This window comes from Salvelinus alpinus, chromosome 26 (genome assembly GCF_045679555.1).
Source record: "Salvelinus alpinus chromosome 26, SLU_Salpinus.1, whole genome shotgun sequence".
Taxonomy (NCBI): domain Eukaryota; kingdom Metazoa; phylum Chordata; class Actinopteri; order Salmoniformes; family Salmonidae; genus Salvelinus; species Salvelinus alpinus.
The window spans coordinates 7220985-7248132 of NC_092111.1; the positions used below are offsets into that span (position 1 = coordinate 7220985).

General features: G+C 43.8%; 1 protein-coding gene across 2 annotated transcripts in view; it reads left to right on the top strand.

The window, feature by feature from the left end:
- Positions 1-310: 310 nt before the first annotated feature.
- Positions 311-27148, top strand: part of LOC139554532 (prolyl endopeptidase-like) — a 41423-nt gene continuing 14585 nt past the window's right edge. Inside the window, exons 1-3 of one of the 2 annotated variants that reach the window (XM_071367393.1) lie at positions 311-490; positions 1433-1507; positions 1606-1739. In XM_071367393.1, coding sequence (XP_071223494.1) covers positions 449-490; positions 1433-1507; positions 1606-1739 — 251 coding nt within the window. In that variant the 5' untranslated portion in view covers positions 311-448. Of the gene's footprint in view, positions 491-1432; positions 1508-1605; positions 1740-27148 lie in introns of those variants that run through there. The other variant, XM_071367394.1, reaches the window with a different exon arrangement.

The following is a 27148-nucleotide window of genomic DNA, read 5'->3' on the forward strand; positions in this document are numbered from 1 at the left end:
AGTCCCACCCAGTTGACTACTTAAAAATTGTGAAAGTCCTCAATGGCGCTCCCCATGCTAAAATGGGCTTTTGGGCACTAGATTCTTCTATCTATCTATATTGTCAAACCCGAGAGAAGTAACATGATTAGTCATTTGAATCCGACTGAAGGAGTACATTTTATTTTAAAAATTACTTTTTGGAATATTAGGAGTATGTTTTTCCCCCTTCCTCCTTTTCTTCTATTATTTGGCAGTTTTCACCCCATCCAGCAGGTGGCACAGTTGGTGTACTTCGCCATAAAAGAACATAGAAGTAAAACATGATTTCACTTTCACTTTGGGCTACCTGTCACTGAGTCTTTCAGGGTGTGGAGTAGTACAGATAGGCAGGCGTGCTAACAGAAAATGGAAAAGGACTGATGGAAAAAAGTCTTGAAGAGACATACGAACACATTTAGACACTACCATGACATTTAAGTACCCGGCAGCTCGGAGAGATGAGAGTACGGTCGGTGTCAAATTTGAACAGCTCTCTCTATCTCGCACTCTCTCTGCTTCCTCTCTCTCTCGACCATTCTGTCTTAAAGTGGTAGGCGCACAAGCAGGAAAAGATTGAATCTTATTAAGAGAGCAAAAAATAGTAGGCCTTCACTCTGTGCAAAGTCAGTCTGGCTGAGCCACAGAGAAAGCATCCCTAAATAGGTCCCATTATGGCGCCTGTGAGCAAACAGACAGCAGCATTGGTGCAATCTCAATTTCAAAGTAGTCTTTTTGGGGGGGGTGGATCCCTCCTGATGACCCAGTTGGACATGATTTCAACAGAGTCACCAGGAGGGATCAGCCAATGAAGTTGGAAGTCCCACACAGTTGACTACATTAAACTACATTAAAATGGTGGAAGCCCTCAATGGCACTGCCCATGCTAAAGAGGCCTTTTGGCAACTAGAGGCCTCTATCATTCTCTATGGGCTAGGCTGAGTAACCCTGAGAAAAAACATGGTTTCTGTTTCCCATTTGGTTTAGCCTCTACAGGTTCTAACAAAGGCCTGTAGTTCTGAGTAAGACTGCTACTTTTATCTTTCGTGTCAAAATCAATCAAATCAAATGTTATTTGTCACATACACATGGTTAGCAGATGTTAATGCGAGTGTAGCGAAATGCTTGTATCATACACTGTTGTAGGCTATAAATCAGTCGGTAAATGTTTCATATTTAATTCATCTGAATTTCATTGGTCATTGCCACATCAAACCTCATTCAATCAATGTCATATTTAAATAAGGCAATTTATTGACATTCTGTCAATTTATTGACATTCTGTCAGCTGTCAGCCAACTCTGCTGTGGAGTCATTACGCATCCTTTCCAAACATTGTGTGACATAGCCTCTTTCTTTCTCTTTCCGTACATGCAGTCATACTTACAGTAACTGTTGTATTTCTATCCTGTAGGTGGATGACTACCATGGGGTTAAGATATGCGACCTGTATGCCTGGTTGGAAGATCCTGACAGTGAAGAAACTAAGGTGGAATCTGCAAAGACACATAATGACAAGGGATTTGTTTCAGTATTGCAGCTACCTATTCCTGAACACTGACGTGTTTGTATGTTTGTTTTGCCCAGGCCTTTGTGGAAGAACAGAATGAGCTGTCCATGCCATTCCTGGAGCAGTGTGCGGTCAGGCCTCAGTTTCACCAGCGGCTAACTGAGCTCTACGACTACCCCAAATACAGCTGCCCCTACAAGAGAGGAAACAGGTTAGGAACTAAAATACAGCTGCCCCTACAAGAGAGAAAACAGGTTAACTAAAATACAGCTGCCCCTACAAGAGAGAAAACAGGTTAACTAAAATACAGCTGCCCCTACAAGAGAGGAAACTGGTTAGGGAGTAAAATACAGCTGACCCTACAAGAGAGGAAACAGATAGGAACTAAAATACAGCTGCCCGTACAAGAGAGGAAACTGGTTAGGGAGTAAAATACAGCTGCCCCTACAAGAGAGGAAACTGGTTAGGGAGTAAAATACAGCTGCCCCTATAAGAGAGGAAACTGGTTAGGGAGTAAAATACAGCTGCCCCTACAAGAGAGGAAACTGGTTAGGGAGTAAAATACAGCTGACCCTACAAGAGAGGAAACAGATAGGAACTAAAATACAGCTGCCCCTACAAGAGAGGAAACTGGTTAGGAACTAAAATACAGCTGCCCCTACAAGAGAGGAAACTGGTTAGGGAGTAAAATAAAGCTGCCCATACAAGAGAGGAAACTGGTTAGGGAGTAAAATACAGCTGCCCCTACAAGAGAGGAAACTGGTTAGGGAGTAAAATACAGCTGCCCCTACAAGAGAGGAAACTGGTTAGGGAGTAAAATACAGCTGACCCTACAAGAGAGGAAACTGGTTAGGGAGTAAAATACAGCTGCCCCTACAAGAGAGGAAACTGGAGTAAAATACAACTGCCCCTACAAGAGAGGAAACTGGTTAGGGAGTAAAATACAGCTGCCCCTACAAGAGAGGAAACTGGTTAGGGGGTAAAATACAGCTGCCCGTACAAGAGAGGAAACTGGTTAGGGGGTAAAATACAGCTGCACATACAAGAGAGGAAACTGGTTAGGGAGTAAAATACAGCTGCCCCTACAAGAGAGGAAACTGAAGTAAAATACAGCTGCCCCTACAAGAGAGGAAACTGGTTAGGGAGTAAAATACAGCTGACCCTACAAGAGAGGAAACTGGTTAGGGAGTAAAATAAAGCTGCCCCTACAAGAGAGGAAACTGGTTAGGGAGTAAAATAAAGCTGCCCCTACAAGAGAGGAAACTGGTTAGGGAGTAAAATACAGCTGCCCCTACAAGAGAGGAAACTGGTTAGGGAGTAAAATACAGCTGCCCCTACAAGAGAGGAAACTGGTTAGGGAGTAAAATACAGCTGCCCCTACAAGAGAGGAAACTGGTTAGGGAGTAAAATACAGCTGCCCCTACAAGAGAGGAAACTGGTTAGGAAGTAAAATACAGCTGCCCCTACAAGAGAGGAAACTGGTTAGGGAGTAAAATACAGCTGCCCCTACAAGAGAGGAAACAGATAGGAACTAGAATGCAGCTGCCCCTACAAGAGAGGAAACTGGTTAGGGAGTAAAATACAGCTGCCCCTACAGGAGAGGAAACTGGTTAGGGAGTAAAATAAAGCTGCCCCTACAAGAGAGGAAACTGGAGTAAAATACAGCTGCCCCTACAAGAGAGGAAACTGGTTAGGGAGTAAAATAAAGCTGACCCTACAAGAGAGGAAACTGGTTAGGGAGTAAAATACAGCTGCCCCTACAAGAGAGGAAACTGGTTAGGGAGTAAAATACAGCTGCCCCTACAAGAGAGGAAACTGGTTAGGGAGTAAAATAAAGCTGCCCCTACAAGAGAGGAAACTGGTTAGGGAGTAAAATACAGCTGCCCCTACAAGAGAGGAAACTGGTTAGGGAGTAAAATACAGCTGACCCTACAAGAGAGGAAACTGGTTAGGGAGTAAAATACAGCTGCCCCTACAAGAGAGGAAACTGGTTAGGGAGTAAAATACAGCTGCCCCTACAAGAGAGGAAACTGGTTAGGGAGTAAAATAAAGCTGCCCCTACAAGAGAGGAAACTGGAGTAAAATACAACTGCCCCTACAAGAGAGGAAACTGGTTAGGGAGTAAAATACAGCTGCCCCTACAAGAGAGGAAACTGGTTAGGGAGTAAAATAAAGCTGCCCCTACAAGAGAGGAAACTGGTTAGGGAGTAAAATACAGCTGCCCATACAAGAGAGGAAACTGGTTAGGGAGTAAAATACAGCTGCCCCTACAAGAGAGGAAACTGGTTAGGGAGTAAAATACAGCTTCCCCTACAAGAGAGGAAACTGGTTAGGGAGTAAAATAAAGCTGCCCCTACAAGAGAGGAAACTGGTTAGGGAGTAAAATAAAGCTGCCCCTACAAGAGAGGAAACTGGTTAGGGAGTAAAATACAGCTGCCCCTACAAGAGAGGAAACTGGTTAGGGAGTAAAATACAGCTGCCCCTACAAGAGAGGAAACTGGTTAGGGAGTAAAATACAGCTGCCCCTACAAGAGAGGAAACTGGTTAGGGAGTAAAATACAGCTGCCCCTACAAGAGAGGAAACTGGTTAGGGAGTAAAATACAGCTGCCCCTACAAGAGAGGAAACAGATAGGAACTAGAATGCAGCTGCCCCTACAAGAGAGGAAACTGGTTAGGGAGTAAAATAAAGCTGCCCCTACAAGAGAGGAAACTGGTTAGGGAGTAAAATACAGCTGCCCCTACAAGAGAGGAAACTGGTTAGGGAGTAAAATAAAGCTGCCCCTACAAGAGAGGAAACTGGAGTAAAATACAACTGCCCCTACAAGAGAGGAAACTGGTTAGGGAGTAAAATACAGCTGCCCCTACAAGAGAGGAAACTGGTTAGGGAGTAAAATACAGCTGCCCCTACAAGAGAGGAAACTGGTTAGGGAGTAAAATAAAGCTGCCCCTACAAGAGAGGAAACTGGAGTAAAATACAGCTGCCCCTACAAGAGAGGAAACTGGTTAGGGAGTAAAATACAGCTGCCCCTACAAGAGAGGAAACTGGTTAGGGAGTAAAATAAAGCTGCCCCTACAAGAGAGGAAACTGGAGTAAAATACAGCTGCCCCTACAAGAGAGGAAACTGGTTAGGGAGTAAAATACAGCTGCCCCTACAAGAGAGGAAACTGGTTAGGGAGTAAAACACAGCTGCCCCTACAAGAGAGGAAACAGATAGGAACTAGAATGCAGCTGCCCCTACAAGAGAGGAAACTGGTTAGGGAGTAAAATACAGCTGCCCCTACGAGAGAGGAAACTGGTTAGGGAGTAAAATACAGCTGCCCCTATAAGAGAGGAAACTGGTTAGGGAGTAAAATACAGCTGCCCCTACAAGAGAGGAAACTGGTTAGGGAGTAAAATACAGCTGACCCTACAAGAGAGGAAACAGATAGGAACTAAAATACAGCTGCCCCTACAAGAGAGGAAACTGGTTAGGAACTAAAATACAGCTGCCCCTACAAGAGAGGAAACTGGTTAGGGAGTAAAATAAAGCTGCCCATACAAGAGAGGAAACTGGTTAGGGAGTAAAATACAGCTGCCCCTACAAGAGAGGAAACTGGTTAGGGAGTAAAATACAGCTGCCCCTACAAGAGAGGAAACTGGTTAGGGAGTAAAATACAGCTGCCCCTACAAGAGAGGAAACTGGAGTAAAATACAACTGCCCCTACAAGAGAGGAAACTGGTTAGGGAGTAAAATACAGCTGCCCCTACAAGAGAGGAAACTGGTTAGGGGGTAAAATACAGCTGCCCGTACAAGAGAGGAAACTGGTTAGGGGGTAAAATACAGCTGCACATACAAGAGAGGAAACTGGTTAGGGAGTAAAATACAGCTGCCCCTACAAGAGAGGAAACTGAAGTAAAATACAGCTGCCCCTACAAGAGAGGAAACTGGTTAGGGAGTAAAATACAGCTGACCCTACAAGAGAGGAAACTGGTTAGGGAGTAAAATAAAGCTGCCCCTACAAGAGAGGAAACTGGTTAGGGAGTAAAATAAAGCTGCCCCTACAAGAGAGGAAACTGGTTAGGGAGTAAAATACAGCTGCCCCTACAAGAGAGGAAACTGGTTAGGGAGTAAAATACAGCTGCCCCTACAAGAGAGGAAACTGGTTAGGGAGTAAAATACAGCTGCCCCTACAAGAGAGGAAACTGGTTAGGGAGTAAAATACAGCTGCCCCTACAAGAGAGGAAACTGGTTAGGGAGTAAAATACAGCTGCCCCTACAAGAGAGGAAACTGGTTAGGGAGTAAAATACAGCTGCCCCTACAAGAGAGGAAACAGATAGGAACTAGAATGCAGCTTCCCCTACAAGAGAGGAAACTGGTTAGGGAGTAAAATAAAGCTGCCCCTACAAGAGAGGAAACTGGTTAGGGAGTAAAATAAAGCTGCCCCTACAAGAGAGGAAACTGGTTAGGGAGTAAAATACAGCTGCCCCTACAAGAGAGGAAACTGGTTAGGGAGTAAAATACAGCTGCCCCTACAAGAGAGGAAACTGGTTAGGGAGTAAAATACAGCTGCCCCTACAAGAGAGGAAACTGGTTAGGGAGTAAAATACAGCTGCCCCTACAAGAGAGGAAACTGGTTAGGGAGTAAAATACAGCTGCCCCTACAAGAGAGGAAACAGATAGGAACTAGAATGCAGCTGCCCCTACAAGAGAGGAAACTGGTTAGGGAGTAAAATAAAGCTGCCCCTACAAGAGAGGAAACTGGTTAGGGAGTAAAATACAGCTGCCCCTACAAGAGAGGAAACTGGTTAGGGAGTAAAATAAAGCTGCCCCTACAAGAGAGGAAACTGGAGTAAAATACAACTGCCCCTACAAGAGAGGAAACTGGTTAGGGAGTAAAATACAGCTGCCCCTACAAGAGAGGAAACTGGTTAGGGAGTAAAATACAGCTGCCCCTACAAGAGAGGAAACTGGTTAGGGAGTAAAATAAAGCTGCCCCTACAAGAGAGGAAACTGGAGTAAAATACAACTGCCCCTACAAGAGAGGAAACTGGTTAGGGAGTAAAATACAGCTGCCCCTACAAGAGAGGAAACTGGTTAGGGAGTAAAATAAAGCTGCCCCTACAAGAGAGGAAACTGGAGTAAAATACAGCTGCCCCTACAAGAGAGGAAACTGGTTAGGGAGTAAAATACAGCTGCCCCTACAAGAGAGGAAACTGGTTAGGGAGTAAAATACAGCTGCCCCTACAAGAGAGGAAACAGATAGGAACTAGAATGCAGCTGCCCCTACAAGAGAGGAAACTGGTTAGGGAGTAAAATACAGCTGCCCCTACGAGAGAGGAAACTGGTTAGGGAGTAAAATACAGCTGCCCCTATAAGAGAGGAAACTGGTTAGGGAGTAAAATACAGCTGCCCCTACAAGAGAGGAAACTGGTTAGGGAGTAAAATACAGCTGACCCTACAAGAGAGGAAACAGATAGGAACTAAAATACAGCTGCCCCTACAAGAGAGGAAACTGGTTAGGAACTAAAATACAGCTGCCCCTACAAGAGAGGAAACTGGTTAGGGAGTAAAATAAAGCTGCCCATACAAGAGAGGAAACTGGTTAGGGAGTAAAATACAGCTGCCCCTACAAGAGAGGAAACTGGTTAGGGAGTAAAATACAGCTGCCCCTACAAGAGAGGAAACTGGTTAGGGAGTAAAATACAGCTGACCCTACAAGAGAGGAAACTGGTTAGGGAGTAAAATACAGCTGCCCCTACAAGAGAGGAAACTGGAGTAAAATACAACTGCCCCTACAAGAGAGGAAACTGGTTAGGGAGTAAAATACAGCTGCCCCTACAAGAGAGGAAACTGGTTAGGGGGTAAAATACAGCTGCCCGTACAAGAGAGGAAACTGGTTAGGGGGTAAAATACAGCTGCACATACAAGAGAGGAAACTGGTTAGGGAGTAAAATACAGCTGCCCCTACAAGAGAGGAAACTGAAGTAAAATACAGCTGCCCCTACAAGAGAGGAAACTGGTTAGGGAGTAAAATACAGCTGCCCCTACAAGAGAGGAAACTGGTTAGGGAGTAAAATACAGCTGACCCTACGAGAGGAAACTGGTTAGGGAGTAAAATACAGCTGCCCCTACAAGAGAGGAAACTGGTTAGGGAGTAAAATACAGCTGCCCCTACAAGAGAGGAAACTGGTTAGGGAGTAAAATAAAGCTGCCCCTACAAGAGAGGAAACTGGAGTAAAATACAACTGCCCCTACAAGAGAGGAAACTGGTTAGGGAGTAAAATACAGCTGCCCCTACAGGAGAGGAAACTGGTTAGGGAGTAAAATAAAGCTGCCCCTACAAGAGAGGAAACTGGAGTAAAATACAGCTGCCCCTACAAGAGAGGAAACTGGTTAGGGAGTAAAATAAAGCTGACCCTACAAGAGAGGAAACTGGTTAGGGAGTAAAATACAGCTGCCCCTACAAGAGAGGAAACTGGTTAGGGAGTAAAATACAGCTGCCCCTACAAGAGAGGAAACTGGTTAGGGAGTAAAATAAAGCTGCCCCTACAAGAGAGGAAACTGGTTAGGGAGTAAAATACAGCTGCCCCTACAAGAGAGGAAACTGGTTAGGGAGTAAAATACAGCTGACCCTACAAGAGAGGAAACTGGTTAGGGAGTAAAATACAGCTGCCCCTACAAGAGAGGAAACTGGTTAGGGAGTAAAATACAGCTGCCCCTACAAGAGAGGAAACTGGTTAGGGAGTAAAATAAAGCTGCCCCTACAAGAGAGGAAACTGGAGTAAAATACAACTGCCCCTACAAGAGAGGAAACTGGTTAGGGAGTAAAATACAGCTGCCCCTACAAGAGAGGAAACTGGTTAGGGAGTAAAATAAAGCTGCCCCTACAAGAGAGGAAACTGGTTAGGGAGTAAAATACAGCTGCCCATACAAGAGAGGAAACTGGTTAGGGAGTAAAATACAGCTGCCCCTACAAGAGAGGAAACTGGTTAGGGAGTAAAATACAGCTTCCCCTACAAGAGAGGAAACTGGTTAGGGAGTAAAATAAAGCTGCCCCTACAAGAGAGGAAACTGGTTAGGGAGTAAAATAAAGCTGCCCCTACAAGAGAGGAAACTGGTTAGGGAGTAAAATACAGCTGCCCCTACAAGAGAGGAAACTGGTTAGGGAGTAAAATACAGCTGCCCCTACAAGAGAGGAAACTGGTTAGGGAGTAAAATACAGCTGCCCCTACAAGAGAGGAAACTGGTTAGGGAGTAAAATACAGCTGCCCCTACAAGAGAGGAAACTGGTTAGGGAGTAAAATACAGCTGCCCCTACAAGAGAGGAAACAGATAGGAACTAGAATGCAGCTGCCCCTACAAGAGAGGAAACTGGTTAGGGAGTAAAATAAAGCTGCCCCTACAAGAGAGGAAACTGGTTAGGGAGTAAAATACAGCTGCCCCTACAAGAGAGGAAACTGGTTAGGGAGTAAAATAAAGCTGCCCCTACAAGAGAGGAAACTGGAGTAAAATACAACTGCCCCTACAAGAGAGGAAACTGGTTAGGGAGTAAAATACAGCTGCCCCTACAAGAGAGGAAACTGGTTAGGGAGTAAAATACAGCTGCCCCTACAAGAGAGGAAACTGGTTAGGGAGTAAAATAAAGCTGCCCCTACAAGAGAGGAAACTGGAGTAAAATACAACTGCCCCTACAAGAGAGGAAACTGGTTAGGGAGTAAAATACAGCTGCCCCTACAAGAGAGGAAACTGGTTAGGGAGTAAAATAAAGCTGCCCCTACAAGAGAGGAAACTGGAGTAAAATACAGCTGCCCCTACAAGAGAGGAAACTGGTTAGGGAGTAAAATACAGCTGCCCCTACAAGAGAGGAAACTGGTTAGGGAGTAAAATACAGCTGCCCCTACGAGAGAGGAAACTGGTTAGGGAGTAAAATACAGCTGCCCCTATAAGAGAGGAAACTGGTTAGGGAGTAAAATACAGCTGCCCCTACAAGAGAGGAAACTGGTTAGGGAGTAAAATACAGCTGACCCTACAAGAGAGGAAACAGATAGGAACTAAAATACAGCTGCCCCTACAAGAGAGGAAACTGGTTAGGAACTAAAATACAGCTGCCCCTACAAGAGAGGAAACTGGTTAGGGAGTAAAATAAAGCTGCCCATACAAGAGAGGAAACTGGTTAGGGAGTAAAATACAGCTGCCCCTACAAGAGAGGAAACTGGTTAGGGAGTAAAATACAGCTGCCCCTACAAGAGAGGAAACTGGTTAGGGAGTAAAATACAGCTGCCCCTACAAGAGAGGAAACTGGAGTAAAATACAACTGCCCCTACAAGAGAGGAAACTGGTTAGGGAGTAAAATACAGCTGCCCCTACAAGAGAGGAAACTGGTTAGGGGGTAAAATACAGCTGCCCGTACAAGAGAGGAAACTGGTTAGGGGGTAAAATACAGCTGCACATACAAGAGAGGAAACTGGTTAGGGAGTAAAATACAGCTGCCCCTACAAGAGAGGAAACTGAAGTAAAATACAGCTGCCCCTACAAGAGAGGAAACTGGTTAGGGAGTAAAATACAGCTGACCCTACAAGAGAGGAAACTGGTTAGGGAGTAAAATAAAGCTGCCCCTACAAGAGAGGAAACTGGTTAGGGAGTAAAATAAAGCTGCCCCTACAAGAGAGGAAACTGGTTAGGGAGTAAAATACAGCTGCCCCTACAAGAGAGGAAACTGGTTAGGGAGTAAAATACAGCTGCCCCTACAAGAGAGGAAACTGGTTAGGGAGTAAAATACAGCTGCCCCTACAAGAGAGGAAACTGGTTAGGGAGTAAAATACAGCTGCCCCTACAAGAGAGGAAACTGGTTAGGGAGTAAAATACAGCTGCCCCTACAAGAGAGGAAACTGGTTAGGGAGTAAAATACAGCTGCCCCTACAAGAGAGGAAACAGATAGGAACTAGAATGCAGCTTCCCCTACAAGAGAGGAAACTGGTTAGGGAGTAAAATAAAGCTGCCCCTACAAGAGAGGAAACTGGTTAGGGAGTAAAATAAAGCTGCCCCTACAAGAGAGGAAACTGGAGTAAAATACAACTGCCCCTACAAGAGAGGAAACTGGTTAGGGAGTAAAATACAGCTGCCCCTACAGGAGAGGAAACTGGTTAGGGAGTAAAATAAAGCTGCCCCTACAAGAGAGGAAACTGGAGTAAAATACAGCTGCCCCTACAAGAGAGGAAACTGGTTAGGGAGTAAAATAAAGCTGACCCTACAAGAGAGGAAACTGGTTAGGGAGTAAAATACAGCTGCCCCTACAAGAGAGGAAACTGGTTAGGGAGTAAAATACAGCTGACCCTACAAGAGAGGAAACTGGTTAGGGAGTAAAATACAGCTGCCCCTACAAGAGAGGAAACTGGTTAGGGAGTAAAATACAGCTGCCCCTACAAGAGAGGAAACTGGTTAGGGAGTAAAATAAAGCTGCCCCTACAAGAGAGGAAACTGGAGTAAAATACAACTGCCCCTACAAGAGAGGAAACTGGTTAGGGAGTAAAATACAGCTGCCCCTACAAGAGAGGAAACTGGTTAGGGAGTAAAATAAAGCTGCCCCTACAAGAGAGGAAACTGGTTAGGGAGTAAAATACAGCTGCCCATACAAGAGAGGAAACTGGTTAGGGAGTAAAATACAGCTGCCCCTACAAGAGAGGAAACTGGTTAGGGAGTAAAATACAGCTTCCCCTACAAGAGAGGAAACTGGTTAGGGAGTAAAATAAAGCTGCCCCTACAAGAGAGGAAACTGGTTAGGGAGTAAAATAAAGCTGCCCCTACAAGAGAGGAAACTGGTTAGGGAGTAAAATACAGCTGCCCCTACAAGAGAGGAAACTGGTTAGGGAGTAAAATACAGCTGCCCCTACAAGAGAGGAAACTGGTTAGGGAGTAAAATACAGCTGCCCCTACAAGAGAGGAAACTGGTTAGGGAGTAAAATACAGCTGCCCCTACAAGAGAGGAAACTGGTTAGGGAGTAAAATACAGCTGCCCCTACAAGAGAGGAAACAGATAGGAACTAGAATGCAGCTGCCCCTACAAGAGAGGAAACTGGTTAGGGAGTAAAATAAAGCTGCCCCTACAAGAGAGGAAACTGGTTAGGGAGTAAAATACAGCTGCCCCTACAAGAGAGGAAACTGGTTAGGGAGTAAAATAAAGCTGCCCCTACAAGAGAGGAAACTGGAGTAAAATACAACTGCCCCTACAAGAGAGGAAACTGGTTAGGGAGTAAAATACAGCTGCCCCTACAAGAGAGGAAACTGGTTAGGGAGTAAAATACAGCTGCCCCTACAAGAGAGGAAACTGGTTAGGGAGTAAAATAAAGCTGCCCCTACAAGAGAGGAAACTGGAGTAAAATACAACTGCCCCTACAAGAGAGGAAACTGGTTAGGGAGTAAAATACAGCTGCCCCTACAAGAGAGGAAACTGGTTAGGGAGTAAAATAAAGCTGCCCCTACAAGAGAGGAAACTGGAGTAAAATACAGCTGCCCCTACAAGAGAGGAAACTGGTTAGGGAGTAAAATACAGCTGCCCCTACAAGAGAGGAAACTGGTTAGGGAGTAAAATACAGCTGCCCCTACGAGAGAGGAAACTGGTTAGGGAGTAAAATACAGCTGCCCCTATAAGAGAGGAAACTGGTTAGGGAGTAAAATACAGCTGCCCCTACAAGAGAGGAAACTGGTTAGGGAGTAAAATACAGCTGACCCTACAAGAGAGGAAACAGATAGGAACTAAAATACAGCTGCCCCTACAAGAGAGGAAACTGGTTAGGAACTAAAATACAGCTGCCCCTACAAGAGAGGAAACTGGTTAGGGAGTAAAATAAAGCTGCCCCTACAAGAAAGGAAACTGGTTAGGGAGTAAAATACAGCTGCCCCTACAAGAGAGGAAACTGGTTAGGGAGTAAAATAAAGCTGCCCCTACAAGAGAGGAAACTGGAGTAAAATACAACTGCCCCTACAAGAGAGGAAACTGGTTAGGGAGTAAAATACAGCTGCCCCTACAAGAGAGGAAACTGGTTAGGGAGTAAAATAAAGCTGCCCCTACAAGAGAGGAAACTGGAGTAAAATACAGCTGCCCCTACAAGAGAGGAAACTGGTTAGGGAGTAAAATACAGCTGCCCCTACAAGAGAGGAAACTGGTTAGGGAGTAAAATACAGCTGCCCCTACGAGAGAGGAAACTGGTTAGGGAGTAAAATACAGCTGCCCCTATAAGAGAGGAAACTGGTTAGGGAGTAAAATACAGCTGCCCCTACAAGAGAGGAAACTGGTTAGGGAGTAAAATACAGCTGACCCTACAAGAGAGGAAACAGATAGGAACTAAAATACAGCTGCCCCTACAAGAGAGGAAACTGGTTAGGAACTAAAATACAGCTGCCCCTACAAGAGAGGAAACTGGTTAGGGAGTAAAATAAAGCTGCCCATACAAGAGAGGAAACTGGTTAGGGAGTAAAATACAGCTGCCCCTACAAGAGAGGAAACTGGTTAGGGAGTAAAATACAGCTGCCCCTACAAGAGAGGAAACTGGTTAGGGAGTAAAATACAGCTGCCCCTACAAGAGAGGAAACTGGAGTAAAATACAACTGCCCCTACAAGAGAGGAAACTGGTTAGGGAGTAAAATACAGCTGCCCCTACAAGAGAGGAAACTGGTTAGGGGGTAAAATACAGCTGCCCGTACAAGAGAGGAAACTGGTTAGGGGGTAAAATACAGCTGCACATACAAGAGAGGAAACTGGTTAGGGAGTAAAATACAGCTGCCCCTACAAGAGAGGAAACTGAAGTAAAATACAGCTGCCCCTACAAGAGAGGAAACTGGTTAGGGAGTAAAATACAGCTGACCCTACAAGAGAGGAAACTGGTTAGGGAGTAAAATAAAGCTGCCCCTACAAGAGAGGAAACTGGTTAGGGAGTAAAATAAAGCTGCCCCTACAAGAGAGGAAACTGGTTAGGGAGTAAAATACAGCTGCCCCTACAAGAGAGGAAACTGGTTAGGGAGTAAAATACAGCTGCCCCTACAAGAGAGGAAACTGGTTAGGGAGTAAAATACAGCTGCCCCTACAAGAGAGGAAACTGGTTAGGGAGTAAAATACAGCTGCCCCTACAAGAGAGGAAACTGGTTAGGGAGTAAAATACAGCTGCCCCTACAAGAGAGGAAACTGGTTAGGGAGTAAAATACAGCTGCCCCTACAAGAGAGGAAACAGATAGGAACTAGAATGCAGCTTCCCCTACAAGAGAGGAAACTGGTTAGGGAGTAAAATAAAGCTGCCCCTACAAGAGAGGAAACTGGTTAGGGAGTAAAATAAAGCTGCCCCTACAAGAGAGGAAACTGGAGTAAAATACAACTGCCCCTACAAGAGAGGAAACTGGTTAGGGAGTAAAATACAGCTGCCCCTACAGGAGAGGAAACTGGTTAGGGAGTAAAATAAAGCTGCCCCTACAAGAGAGGAAACTGGAGTAAAATACAGCTGCCCCTACAAGAGAGGAAACTGGTTAGGGAGTAAAATAAAGCTGACCCTACAAGAGAGGAAACTGGTTAGGGAGTAAAATACAGCTGCCCCTACAAGAGAGGAAACTGGTTAGGGAGTAAAATACAGCTGCCCCTACAAGAGAGGAAACTGGTTAGGGAGTAAAATAAAGCTGCCCCTACAAGAGAGGAAACTGGTTAGGGAGTAAAATACAGCTGCCCCTACAAGAGAGGAAACTGGTTAGGGAGTAAAATACAGCTGACCCTACAAGAGAGGAAACTGGTTAGGGAGTAAAATACAGCTGCCCCTACAAGAGAGGAAACTGGTTAGGGAGTAAAATACAGCTGCCCCTACAAGAGAGGAAACTGGTTAGGGAGTAAAATAAAGCTGCCCCTACAAGAGAGGAAACTGGAGTAAAATACAACTGCCCCTACAAGAGAGGAAACTGGTTAGGGAGTAAAATACAGCTGCCCCTACAAGAGAGGAAACTGGTTAGGGAGTAAAATAAAGCTGCCCCTACAAGAGAGGAAACTGGTTAGGGAGTAAAATACAGCTGCCCATACAAGAGAGGAAACTGGTTAGGGAGTAAAATACAGCTGCCCCTACAAGAGAGGAAACTGGTTAGGGAGTAAAATACAGCTTCCCCTACAAGAGAGGAAACTGGTTAGGGAGTAAAATAAAGCTGCCCCTACAAGAGAGGAAACTGGTTAGGGAGTAAAATAAAGCTGCCCCTACAAGAGAGGAAACTGGTTAGGGAGTAAAATACAGCTGCCCCTACAAGAGAGGAAACTGGTTAGGGAGTAAAATACAGCTGCCCCTACAAGAGAGGAAACTGGTTAGGGAGTAAAATACAGCTGCCCCTACAAGAGAGGAAACTGGTTAGGGAGTAAAATACAGCTGCCCCTACAAGAGAGGAAACTGGTTAGGGAGTAAAATACAGCTGCCCCTACAAGAGAGGAAACAGATAGGAACTAGAATGCAGCTGCCCCTACAAGAGAGGAAACTGGTTAGGGAGTAAAATAAAGCTGCCCCTACAAGAGAGGAAACTGGTTAGGGAGTAAAATACAGCTGCCCCTACAAGAGAGGAAACTGGTTAGGGAGTAAAATAAAGCTGCCCCTACAAGAGAGGAAACTGGAGTAAAATACAACTGCCCCTACAAGAGAGGAAACTGGTTAGGGAGTAAAATACAGCTGCCCCTACAAGAGAGGAAACTGGTTAGGGAGTAAAATACAGCTGCCCCTACAAGAGAGGAAACTGGTTAGGGAGTAAAATAAAGCTGCCCCTACAAGAGAGGAAACTGGAGTAAAATACAACTGCCCCTACAAGAGAGGAAACTGGTTAGGGAGTAAAATACAGCTGCCCCTACAAGAGAGGAAACTGGTTAGGGAGTAAAATAAAGCTGCCCCTACAAGAGAGGAAACTGGAGTAAAATACAGCTGCCCCTACAAGAGAGGAAACTGGTTAGGGAGTAAAATACAGCTGCCCCTACAAGAGAGGAAACTGGTTAGGGAGTAAAATACAGCTGCCCCTACGAGAGAGGAAACTGGTTAGGGAGTAAAATACAGCTGCCCCTATAAGAGAGGAAACTGGTTAGGGAGTAAAATACAGCTGCCCCTACAAGAGAGGAAACTGGTTAGGGAGTAAAATACAGCTGACCCTACAAGAGAGGAAACAGATAGGAACTAAAATACAGCTGCCCCTACAAGAGAGGAAACTGGTTAGGAACTAAAATACAGCTGCCCCTACAAGAGAGGAAACTGGTTAGGGAGTAAAATAAAGCTGCCCATACAAGAGAGGAAACTGGTTAGGGAGTAAAATACAGCTGCCCCTACAAGAGAGGAAACTGGTTAGGGAGTAAAATACAGCTGCCCCTACAAGAGAGGAAACTGGTTAGGGAGTAAAATACAGCTGCCCCTACAAGAGAGGAAACTGGAGTAAAATACAACTGCCCCTACAAGAGAGGAAACTGGTTAGGGAGTAAAATACAGCTGCCCCTACAAGAGAGGAAACTGGTTAGGGGGTAAAATACAGCTGCCCGTACAAGAGAGGAAACTGGTTAGGGGGTAAAATACAGCTGCACATACAAGAGAGGAAACTGGTTAGGGAGTAAAATACAGCTGCCCCTACAAGAGAGGAAACTGAAGTAAAATACAGCTGCCCCTACAAGAGAGGAAACTGGTTAGGGAGTAAAATACAGCTGACCCTACAAGAGAGGAAACTGGTTAGGGAGTAAAATAAAGCTGCCCCTACAAGAGAGGAAACTGGTTAGGGAGTAAAATAAAGCTGCCCCTACAAGAGAGGAAACTGGTTAGGGAGTAAAATACAGCTGCCCCTACAAGAGAGGAAACTGGTTAGGGAGTAAAATACAGCTGCCCCTACAAGAGAGGAAACTGGTTAGGGAGTAAAATACAGCTGCCCCTACAAGAGAGGAAACTGGTTAGGGAGTAAAATACAGCTGCCCCTACAAGAGAGGAAACTGGTTAGGGAGTAAAATACAGCTGCCCCTACAAGAGAGGAAACTGGTTAGGGAGTAAAATACAGCTGCCCCTACAAGAGAGGAAACAGATAGGAACTAGAATGCAGCTTCCCCTACAAGAGAGGAAACTGGTTAGGGAGTAAAATAAAGCTGCCCCTACAAGAGAGGAAACTGGTTAGGGAGTAAAATAAAGCTGCCCCTACAAGAGAGGAAACTGGTTAGGGAGTAAAATACAGCTGCCCCTACAAGAGAGGAAACTGGTTAGGGAGTAAAATACAGCTGCCCCTACAAGAGAGGAAACTGGTTAGGGAGTAAAATACAGCTGCCCCTACAAGAGAGGAAACTGGTTAGGGAGTAAAATACAGCTGCCCCTACAAGAGAGGAAACTGGTTAGGGAGTAAAATACAGCTGCCCCTACAAGAGAGGAAACAGATAGGAACTAGAATGCAGCTGCCCCTACAAGAGAGGAAACTGGTTAGGGAGTAAAATAAAGCTGCCCCTACAAGAGAGGAAACTGGTTAGGGAGTAAAATAAAGCTGCCCCTACAAGAGAGGAAACTGGAGTAAAATACAACTGCCCCTACAAGAGAGGAAACTGGTTAGGGGGTAAAATACAGCTGCCCCTACAAGAGAGGAAACTGGTTAGGGAGTAAAATACAGCTGCCCCTACAAGAGAGGAAACTGGTTAGGGAGTAAAATAAAGCTGCCCCTACAAGAGAGGAAACTGGAGTAAAATACAACTGCCCCTACAAGAGAGGAAACTGGTTAGGGAGTAAAATACAGCTGCCCCTACAAGAGAGGAAACTGGTTAGGGAGTAAAATAAAGCTGCCCCTACAAGAGAGGAAACTGGAGTAAAATACAGCTGCCCCTACAAGAGAGGAAACTGGTTAGGGAGTAAAATACAGCTGCCCCTACAAGAGAGGAAACTGGTTAGGGAGTAAAATACAGCTGCCCCTACAAGAGAGGAAACAGATAGGAACTAGAATGCAGCTGCCCCTACAAGAGAGGAAACTGGTTAGGGAGTAAAATACAGCTGCCCCTACGAGAGAGGAAACTGGTTAGGGAGTAAAATACAGCTGCCCCTATAAGAGAGGAAACTGGTTAGGGAGTAAAATACAGCTGCCCCTACAAGAGAGGAAACTGGTTAGGGAGTAAAATACAGCTGACCCTACAAGAGAGGAAACAGATAGGAACTAAAATACAGCTGCCCCTACAAGAGAGGAAACTGGTTAGGAACTAAAATACAGCTGCCCCTACAAGAGAGGAAACTGGTTAGGGAGTAAAATAAAGCTGCCCATACAAGAGAGGAAACTGGTTAGGGAGTAAAATACAGCTGCCCCTACAAGAGAGGAAACTGGTTAGGGAGTAAAATACAGCTGCCCCTACAAGAGAGGAAACTGGTTAGGGAGTAAAATACAGCTGACCCTACAAGAGAGGAAACTGGTTAGGGAGTAAAATACAGCTGCCCCTACAAGAGAGGAAACTGGAGTAAAATACAACTGCCCCTACAAGAGAGGAAACTGGTTAGGGAGTAAAATACAGCTGCCCCTACAAGAGAGGAAACTGGTTAGGGGGTAAAATACAGCTGCCCGTACAAGAGAGGAAACTGGTTAGGGGGTAAAATACAGCTGCACATACAAGAGAGGAAACTGGTTAGGGAGTAAAATACAGCTGCCCCTACAAGAGAGGAAACTGAAGTAAAATACAGCTGCCCCTACAAGAGAGGAAACTGGTTAGGGAGTAAAATACAGCTGACCCTACAAGAGAGGAAACTGGTTAGGGAGTAAAATAAAGCTGCCCCTACAAGAGAGGAAACTGGTTAGGGAGTAAAATAAAGCTGCCCCTACAAGAGAGGAAACTGGTTAGGGAGTAAAATACAGCTGCCCCTACAAGAGAGGAAACTGGTTAGGGAGTAAAATACAGCTGCCCCTACAAGAGAGGAAACTGGTTAGGGAGTAAAATACAGCTGCCCCTACAAGAGAGGAAACTGGTTAGGGAGTAAAATACAGCTGCCCCTACAAGAGAGGAAACTGGTTAGGGAGTAAAATACAGCTGCCCCTACAAGAGAGGAAACTGGTTAGGGAGTAAAATACAGCTGCCCCTACAAGAGAGGAAACAGATAGGAACTAGAATGCAGCTGCCCCTACAAGAGAGGAAACTGGTTAGGGAGTAAAATAAAGCTGCCCCTACAAGAAAGGAAACTGGTTAGGGAGTAAAATACAGCTGCCCCTACAAGAGAGGAAACTGGTTAGGGAGTAAAATACAGCTGACCCTACAAGAGAGGAAACTGGTTAGGGAGTAAAATACAGCTGCCCCTACAAGAGAGGAAACTGGTTAGGGAGTAAAATAAAGCTGCCCCTACAAGAGAGGAAACTGGAGTAAAATACAACTGCCCCTACAAGAGAGGAAACTGGTTAGGGAGTAAAATACAGCTGCCCCTACAAGAGAGGAAACTGGTTAGGGAGTAAAATAAAGCTGCCCCTACAAGAGAGGAAACTGGAGTAAAATACAGCTGCCCCTACAAGAGAGGAAACTGGTTAGGGAGTAAAATAAAGCTGACCCTACAAGAGAGGAAACTGGTTAGGGAGTAAAATACAGCTGCCCCTACAAGAGAGGAAACTGGTTAGGGAGTAAAATACAGCTGCCCCTACAAGAGAGGAAACTGGTTAGGGAGTAAAATAAAGCTGCCCCTACAAGAGAGGAAACTGGTTAGGGAGTAAAATACAGCTGCCCCTACAAGAGAGGAAACTGGTTAGGGAGTAAAATACAGCTGACCCTACAAGAGAGGAAACTGGTTAGGGAGTAAAATACAGCTGCCCCTACAAGAGAGGAAACTGGTTAGGGAGTAAAATACAGCTGCCCCTACAAGAGAGGAAACTGGTTAGGGAGTAAAATAAAGCTGCCCCTACAAGAGAGGAAACTGGAGTAAAATACAACTGCCCCTACAAGAGAGGAAACTGGTTAGGGAGTAAAATACAGCTGCCCCTACAAGAGAGGAAACTGGTTAGGGAGTAAAATAAAGCTGCCCCTACAAGAGAGGAAACTGGTTAGGGAGTAAAATACAGCTGCCCATACAAGAGAGGAAACTGGTTAGGGAGTAAAATACAGCTGCCCCTACAAGAGAGGAAACTGGTTAGGGAGTAAAATACAGCTTCCCCTACAAGAGAGGAAACTGGTTAGGGAGTAAAATAAAGCTGCCCCTACAAGAGAGGAAACTGGTTAGGGAGTAAAATAAAGCTGCCCCTACAAGAGAGGAAACTGGTTAGGGAGTAAAATACAGCTGCCCCTACAAGAGAGGAAACTGGTTAGGGAGTAAAATACAGCTGCCCCTACAAGAGAGGAAACTGGTTAGGGAGTAAAATACAGCTGCCCCTACAAGAGGAAACTGGTTAGGGAGTAAAATACAGCTGCCCCTACAAGAGAGGAAACTGGTTAGGGAGTAAAATACAGCTGCCCCTACAAGAGAGGAAACAGATAGGAACTAGAATGCAGCTGCCCCTACAAGAGAGGAAACTGGTTAGGGAGTAAAATAAAGCTGCCCCTACAAGAGAGGAAACTGGTTAGGGAGTAAAATACAGCTGCCCCTACAAGAGAGGAAACTGGTTAGGGAGTAAAATAAAGCTGCCCCTACAAGAGAGGAAACTGGAGTAAAATACAACTGCCCCTACAAGAGAGGAAACTGGTTAGGGAGTAAAATACAGCTGCCCCTACAAGAGAGGAAACTGGTTAGGGAGTAAAATACAGCTGCCCCTACAAGAGAGGAAACTGGTTAGGGAGTAAAATAAAGCTGCCCCTACAAGAGAGGAAACTGGAGTAAAATACAACTGCCCCTACAAGAGAGGAAACTGGTTAGGGAGTAAAATACAGCTGCCCCTACAAGAGAGGAAACTGGTTAGGGAGTAAAATAAAGCTGCCCCTACAAGAGAGGAAACTGGAGTAAAATACAGCTGCCCCTACAAGAGAGGAAACTGGTTAGGGAGTAAAATACAGCTGCCCCTACAAGAGAGGAAACTGGTTAGGGAGTAAAATACAGCTGCCCCTACAAGAGAGGAAACAGATAGGAACTAGAATGCAGCTGCCCCTACAAGAGAGGAAACTGGTTAGGGAGTAAAATACAGCTGCCCCTACGAGAGAGGAAACTGGTTAGGGAGTAAAATAAAGCTGCCCCTACAAGAGAGGAAACTGGTTAGGGAGTAAAATAAAGCTGCCCATACAAGAGAGGAAACTGGTTAGGGAGTAAAATACAGTTGCTCCTAAAAGAGAGGAAACCAGTAGGAGCTAAAATACAGCTGCCCCTACAGCTGTCTAGTGATGTTACTTTTGATACCGGAGCACCGGTAAATAGAAATAGAAATCGCTATTGCAGCTAACTTCGAAGCAGTGTGCCGACGCATGTATCCCTTTATCAAAATGACGTCATCCATGATGTCCGAAGCTTAGTTTGATCACGTGCTTTTTCAAACCGTATGTTGCAAAATGCGAGATCCCATTGATTTCGCCGTAGTTCCGGTGCTTTCTTCTACTCCAAGCTGCTTTCAAACACCGACCTCTACTGGACAGTTAAAAACAAACTGCAGACATCTCAGAACAAATTAGTCAGGATGATTGTTAAACTTCCAGCACCTACTCATCTTAACCATTCCCACGTTGAAGGACTCAGATGGCTCAACGTGGAGGAGAGAGTCTGTCAGAATAAAGTGTGTCTTGTACATATGCTTGTCCACGGTATGGTCCCCAGGTACTGACTATATGCAACGACTTTAACTTGGTCCGCGATAACCATAGCTCATCTACTAGAGCGAGTGAAACTGACGTTGTTCCTTTTAGATGTAATAGTGGTATGGGGAAAGAAACCTTTTTTTGTACTCAGCTGCCATTCTTTGGAATAGTCTTCCAAAGAATTTGAAACATATAAACTCCATAGGCAGTGTGAAGTTCTCACTATAAAAATAGCTAATTAGTAGCATGTCTCAAAAGTGAGTCGTAAGACTACATACAATACGTGGGTGAGATGAAAGTACCTAGGATAGCATATGGTCTGCCTTTTGGTGCCTATTGTGTATCATATTGTAATTGTCCTGTGTGTGTATAGACAGTAACCAGTCAAACGTTTGGACACACCTACTCATTCAAGGGTTTTTCTTTATTTTTACTATTTTCTACATTGTAGAATAATAGTGAAGACATCAAAACTATGAAACAACACAATATATTTTATATTTGAGATTCTTCAAAGTAGCCACCCTTTGCCTTGATGACAGCTTTGCACACTCTTGGCATTCTCTCAACTAGCTTCAACTGGAATGCTTTTCCAACCATTTGAAGGAGTTCTCACATATGCTGAGCACTTGTTAGCTGCTTTTCCTTCACACTGCGGTCCAACTCATCCCAAAAGATCTCAATTGGGTTGAGGTCGGGTGATTGTGGAGGCCAGGTCATCTGATGCAGCACTCCTGTCACGACTTCCACTGAAGTCGTTTCCTCTCCTTGTTCGGGCGGTGTTCGGCGGTCGGCGTCACCGGTCTTCTAGCCATCGTCGATCCACTTTTAATTTTCCATTTGTTTTGTCTTGTTTTCCTACACATCTGGTTTCCATTTCCCTCATTTAAGTGTTGTGTATTTAACCCTCTGTTCCCCCCATGTCCTTGTGTGGAATTGTTTGTTTGTAAGTGCTTGTGCACTATGTTACTGGTGCGCGTCGGGTTTTGTACCCATGTAGGTTCTTTTTTATTTGCCGTTGGTTTTGAAATTAAACTGCTCCGGCTATTACCTATTTCTGCTCTCCCACGTCTGACTTCACTGCCACCAGTTCTGCAGCCCTTACAACTCCATCACTCTCCTTCTTGGTCAAATAGCACTTACACAGCCTGGAGGTGTGTTGGGTCATTGTCCTGTTGACAGTCCCACTAAGCGCAAACCAGATGGGATGGCGTATCGCTGCAGAATGCTGTGGTCGCCATGTTGGTTAAGTGTGCCTTGAATTTTAAATAAATTACTGACAGTGTCACCAGCAAAGAACCCCCACACCATCACACCTCCTCCTCCATGCTTCACAGTGGGAACCACACATTATCCGTTCACCTATTCTGCGTCTCACAAAGACACAGCGGTTGGAACCAAAAATCGCAAACTTGGACGCATCAGATTAAAGGACAGATTTTCACCATTCTAATGTCCATTGCTCATGTTTTTTGGCCCAAGCAAGTCTCTTCTTCTTATTGGTGTCCTTATGTAGTGGTTTCTTTGCAGCAATTTAACCATGAAGGCCTGATTCACGCAGTCTCCGCTGAACACTTGTTGAGATGTGTCCGTTACTTGAACTCTGTGAAGCAATTATTTGGGCTGCTGTTTCAGAGGCTGGTAACTCTAATGAACTTATCCTCTGCAGCAGAGGTAACTCTGGGTCTTCCTTTCCTGTGGCGGTCCTCATGAGAGCCAGTTTCATCATAGCTCTTGATGGTTTTTAAAACTTCTTATGGCTGCAGCAGCAGTATTGAGTAGCTTGGATGAAAAGGTGCCCAGAGGTGCCCAGAGTAAACTGCCTGCTCCTCAGTCCCAGTTGCTAATATGTGCATATTATTATTAGTATTGGATAGAAAACAATTTCTAAAACTGTTTGAATGATGTCTGAGTATAACAGAACTCATATGGCAGGCAAAAACCTGAGAAAAAAATCCAACCAGGAAGTGGGAAATCTGAGGTTTGTAGGTTTTCAACTCATCGCCTATCGAAAACACAGTGGGATATGGGTCAGTTTGCACTTCCTTCCTACGACTGTCAACAGTCGTTAGAACCTTGTCTGATGCTGCTACTGTGAAGTGGGGCCGAAGGAGAGGGGAATGAGTAAGGTCTGCCATGAGCTGACCATGCTCTGACCATGCGCGTTCACATGAGAGGGAGCTCTGTTCCATCGCACTTCTGAAGACAATGGAATTCTCCGGTTGGAACATTATTGAAGATTAATGTTAAAAACATCCTAAAGATTGATTCAATACATCGTTTGACATGTTTCTACTGACTGTTACGGAACTTTTTGACATTTCGTCTGCTTTTAGTGAACGCGCTTCGTGACTTTGGATTTGTTTCCCAAACGCGCTAACAAGAGTAGCTATTTGGACATAAATGATGGACATTACCGAACAAAACTAACATTTCTTGTGGAAGTGGGAGTCCTGGGAGTGCATTCCGACGAAGATTAGCAAAGGTAAGTGAAGATTTATAATGCTATTTTTAACTTTTGTTGACTCCACTATTTGGTGGGTAACTGTATGGCTTCCTTTTGTGGCTGAACGCTGTTCTCAGATATATTGAATATTGTGCTTTTGCCGTAAAGCTTTTTTGAAATCTGACACAGCGGTTGCATTAAGAACAAGTTTATTTTTAATTCTATGTAAAACATGTATCTTTCATCAAAGTTTATGATGAGTATTTCTGTTATTTGATGTGGCTCTCTGCAATTTCTCCGGATATTTTGGAGGCATTTCTGAACATGGCGCAAATGTAAACTGAGGTTTTTGGATATAAATATGAACTTTATCGAACAAAACATATATGTATTGTGTAACATGAAGTCATATGAGTGTCATCTGATGAAGATCATCAAAGGTTAGTGATTAATTTTATCTCTTTCTGCTTTTTGTGACTCCTGTCTTTGGCTGGAAAAATGGCTGTGTTTTTCTGTGATTTTGCGGTGACCGAACATAATCGTTTGTGGTGCTTTCGCTGTAAAGCCTTTTTGAAATCGGACACTGTGGTGGGATTAACAATAAGTGTATCTTTAAAATGGTGTGAAATAATTGTATGTTTGAGGAATTTTAATTATGAGATTTCTGTTGTTTGAATTTGGCGCCCTGCACTTTCACTGGCTGTTGTCATATCGATCCCGTTAACGGGATTGCAGCCCTAAGAAGTTTAAGACAGCACTTGAAGAAAAGTTCAAAGTTCTTGAAATTGTCTGGATTGACTGACCTTCATGTCTTAAAGTAATGATGTACTGTCATTTCTCTTTGCTTATTTGAGCTGTTCTTGCCATAATATGGACTTGGTCTTTTACCAAATAGGGCTATCTTCTGTATACTACCCCTACCTTGTCACAACACAACTGATTGGCTCAAACGCATTAAGAAGGAAAGAATTTCCACAAGTTAACTTTTAACAAGGCACACCTGTTAATTGAAATGCATTCCAGGTGACTACCTCATGAAGCTGGTTGAGAGAAAGGCAAAAGTGTGCAAAGCTGTCATCAAGGCAAAGGGTGGCTACTTTGAAGAATCTAAAATATTTTTTGATTTGTTTCACTTTTTTTTGGTTACTACATGATTCCATATGTGTTATTTCATAGTTTTGATGTCTTCACTATTATTCTACAATGTAGAAAATAGTACGATTAAAGAAAAACCCTTGGATAAGGAGGTGTGTCCAAACCTTCGACTGGTACTGTATAAGACATTGATCGTTGTATACTGTATTTTATGGGTATGTGAGACAAGGGAGATTTACCTGTCCTATTTAGCTCATTTTATGAAGAAAAACAACAATTATGTCTGTCATTGTTTGTTGCTACTACCATTGCTACCTAACCTACCTACTTAGCAGGTAGAGACAGACCTATGGTACTTTCAAGGATGTGAGGGTACGAGGTCAAATCCTATTTAGATTTTTTTTTTTCTGCAGTTGTTCAAATAATTTTTTTAATGTAGTATAGCTTCCATCTTCAGCATCTTAAATAATGGCAAACTGTAGATTCAGTTTTTGAAAAATAGTAAACTTGAAGGCAAAAAATGGAGGCATAATGTAAAATGCAAACCTGGTATTCCAATTGATTATAAGCTACCAAAGCCAACGACTTACCGCTGCGGCAAGGCGTTTTGCTAAAAACATGCTGCTATTTATTACTGATCAGAAGATGTCATTAATGTGCATTGTGAACAGATAATGAAGCTCCGAGCAGAGTATGTGAGCTGAGCTGGAGTGGGGTGGAGCGAGATTCCCAAAGGCTGGAGTGTCTGCCTTCTCGCCCACTTCAATTTCGATCCAGTAGCGCTCACTTCACGAGCACGGGGCATGCCCGCCCCAGCATACATTTGTGGTCTACTTGGGTGCCGCTATAGCCCCTTGCTTTAGCGAAGTGAAATATTTTCAAAAAGAAACTAATATAACACACAGGTGCTAAATCAATGAGTCTGGCATATTCTCACATTCAAGGAGCTTTCCATTTTGATTGGGTTATTTTGCCTAAAAACCTTTAGGCCTACCTATAGAAAAATAAAGAGTGGCAAGAGAGGCCAAAAGGGTGTTTAGCTTCCCCAGTGGCTCTGCAGGTGTGGAGAGGATATTCTCCACTGCTGGCCGTCTCTCCAGGCACCATCGCATGAGTCTGAAGACAAAGACTGGCCAAACTCATGTCTCATTTAAAAAATTCAAAAGGCACTAATAAGTAATTTTTCATTTAATTTGTCTTTAATTCTAAGCAAGTCACAGCTCCCAAGTGGCACAGCAGTCTAAGGCACTGCATCTCAGTGCTAGAGGTGTCACTACAGACCCTGGTTCGATTCCAGGCTGTATCAAATCTGGCCGTATTTCGGAGTTCCAAAGGGCGGCGCACAATTGGCCCAGCGTCGTTAGGGTTTGGCCGTCACTGTAAATAAGAATTTGTTCTTAACTGACTTGCCTAGTTAAATAAATAAAATATTTGCGCATGTTATAGACTATAATGATTTAATATAACGAAATGTTGTTTAAATGCTGAGGGCTTTATGTCCCTACCAACCTATTGTCTCGCACTCGCAAATGCTTCACAATGTATTTCTTTGTAGGCTATAGCCAGTGGTGGAAAAAGTACCCAATTCTCATACTTGAGTAAAAGTAAAGATACCTTAATAGAAAATGACTCAAGTAAAAGTAAGTCACCCAGTAAAATACTACTTGAGTAAAAGTCTAAAAGTATTTGGTTTGAAATATACTTAAGTATCAAAAGTAAATGTAATTGCTAAAATATACTTAAGTATCCAAAGAAAAAAAGTGTAAATAATATAAAATTCCTTATATTAAGCAAACCAGACCATTTTCTTATTTTATTTTAATTTACGGACGAAGCATGTGTTTAGTGAGTCCGTCAGATCAGAGGCAGTAGGGATGACCAGGGATGTTCTCTTGATAAGTGTGTGAATTTCCTGCAAAGCATTCAAAATGTAACAAGTACGTTTGGGTGTCAAGGAAAATGTATTGAGTAAAAAGTATACAATTTTCTTTAGGAATTTAGTAAAGTAAAAGACTGTAAAAAATATAAATAGTAAAGTACAGATACCCCCAAAAAACTACTTAAGTAGTACTTTCAAGTATTTTTACTTAAGTACTTTACACCACTTGCTATAGCCTTGAAATAATTGCAATAATATAGCCTAAATAATTAATTATCATTCCTTCTCACGCTCCCTGTCTGGCTCCTGACCTATTTAGATTGTTTATATGCTGTTTAATATGACATGTAGCCTATTTTGAAATTATGTCCGCTTCTTACAGTCACATTTTCATGCTTATTCAAATAATTTTCATTCAAATCCATATGGTTTGGTTTCAATACTTAAAAAGAAATTGGTAGGTCCAGGTAGTCACAAAATAGATGATTAAATTGTGATTTTAATTAATGGAGCAAATTTGGAGCTGCAGTGTG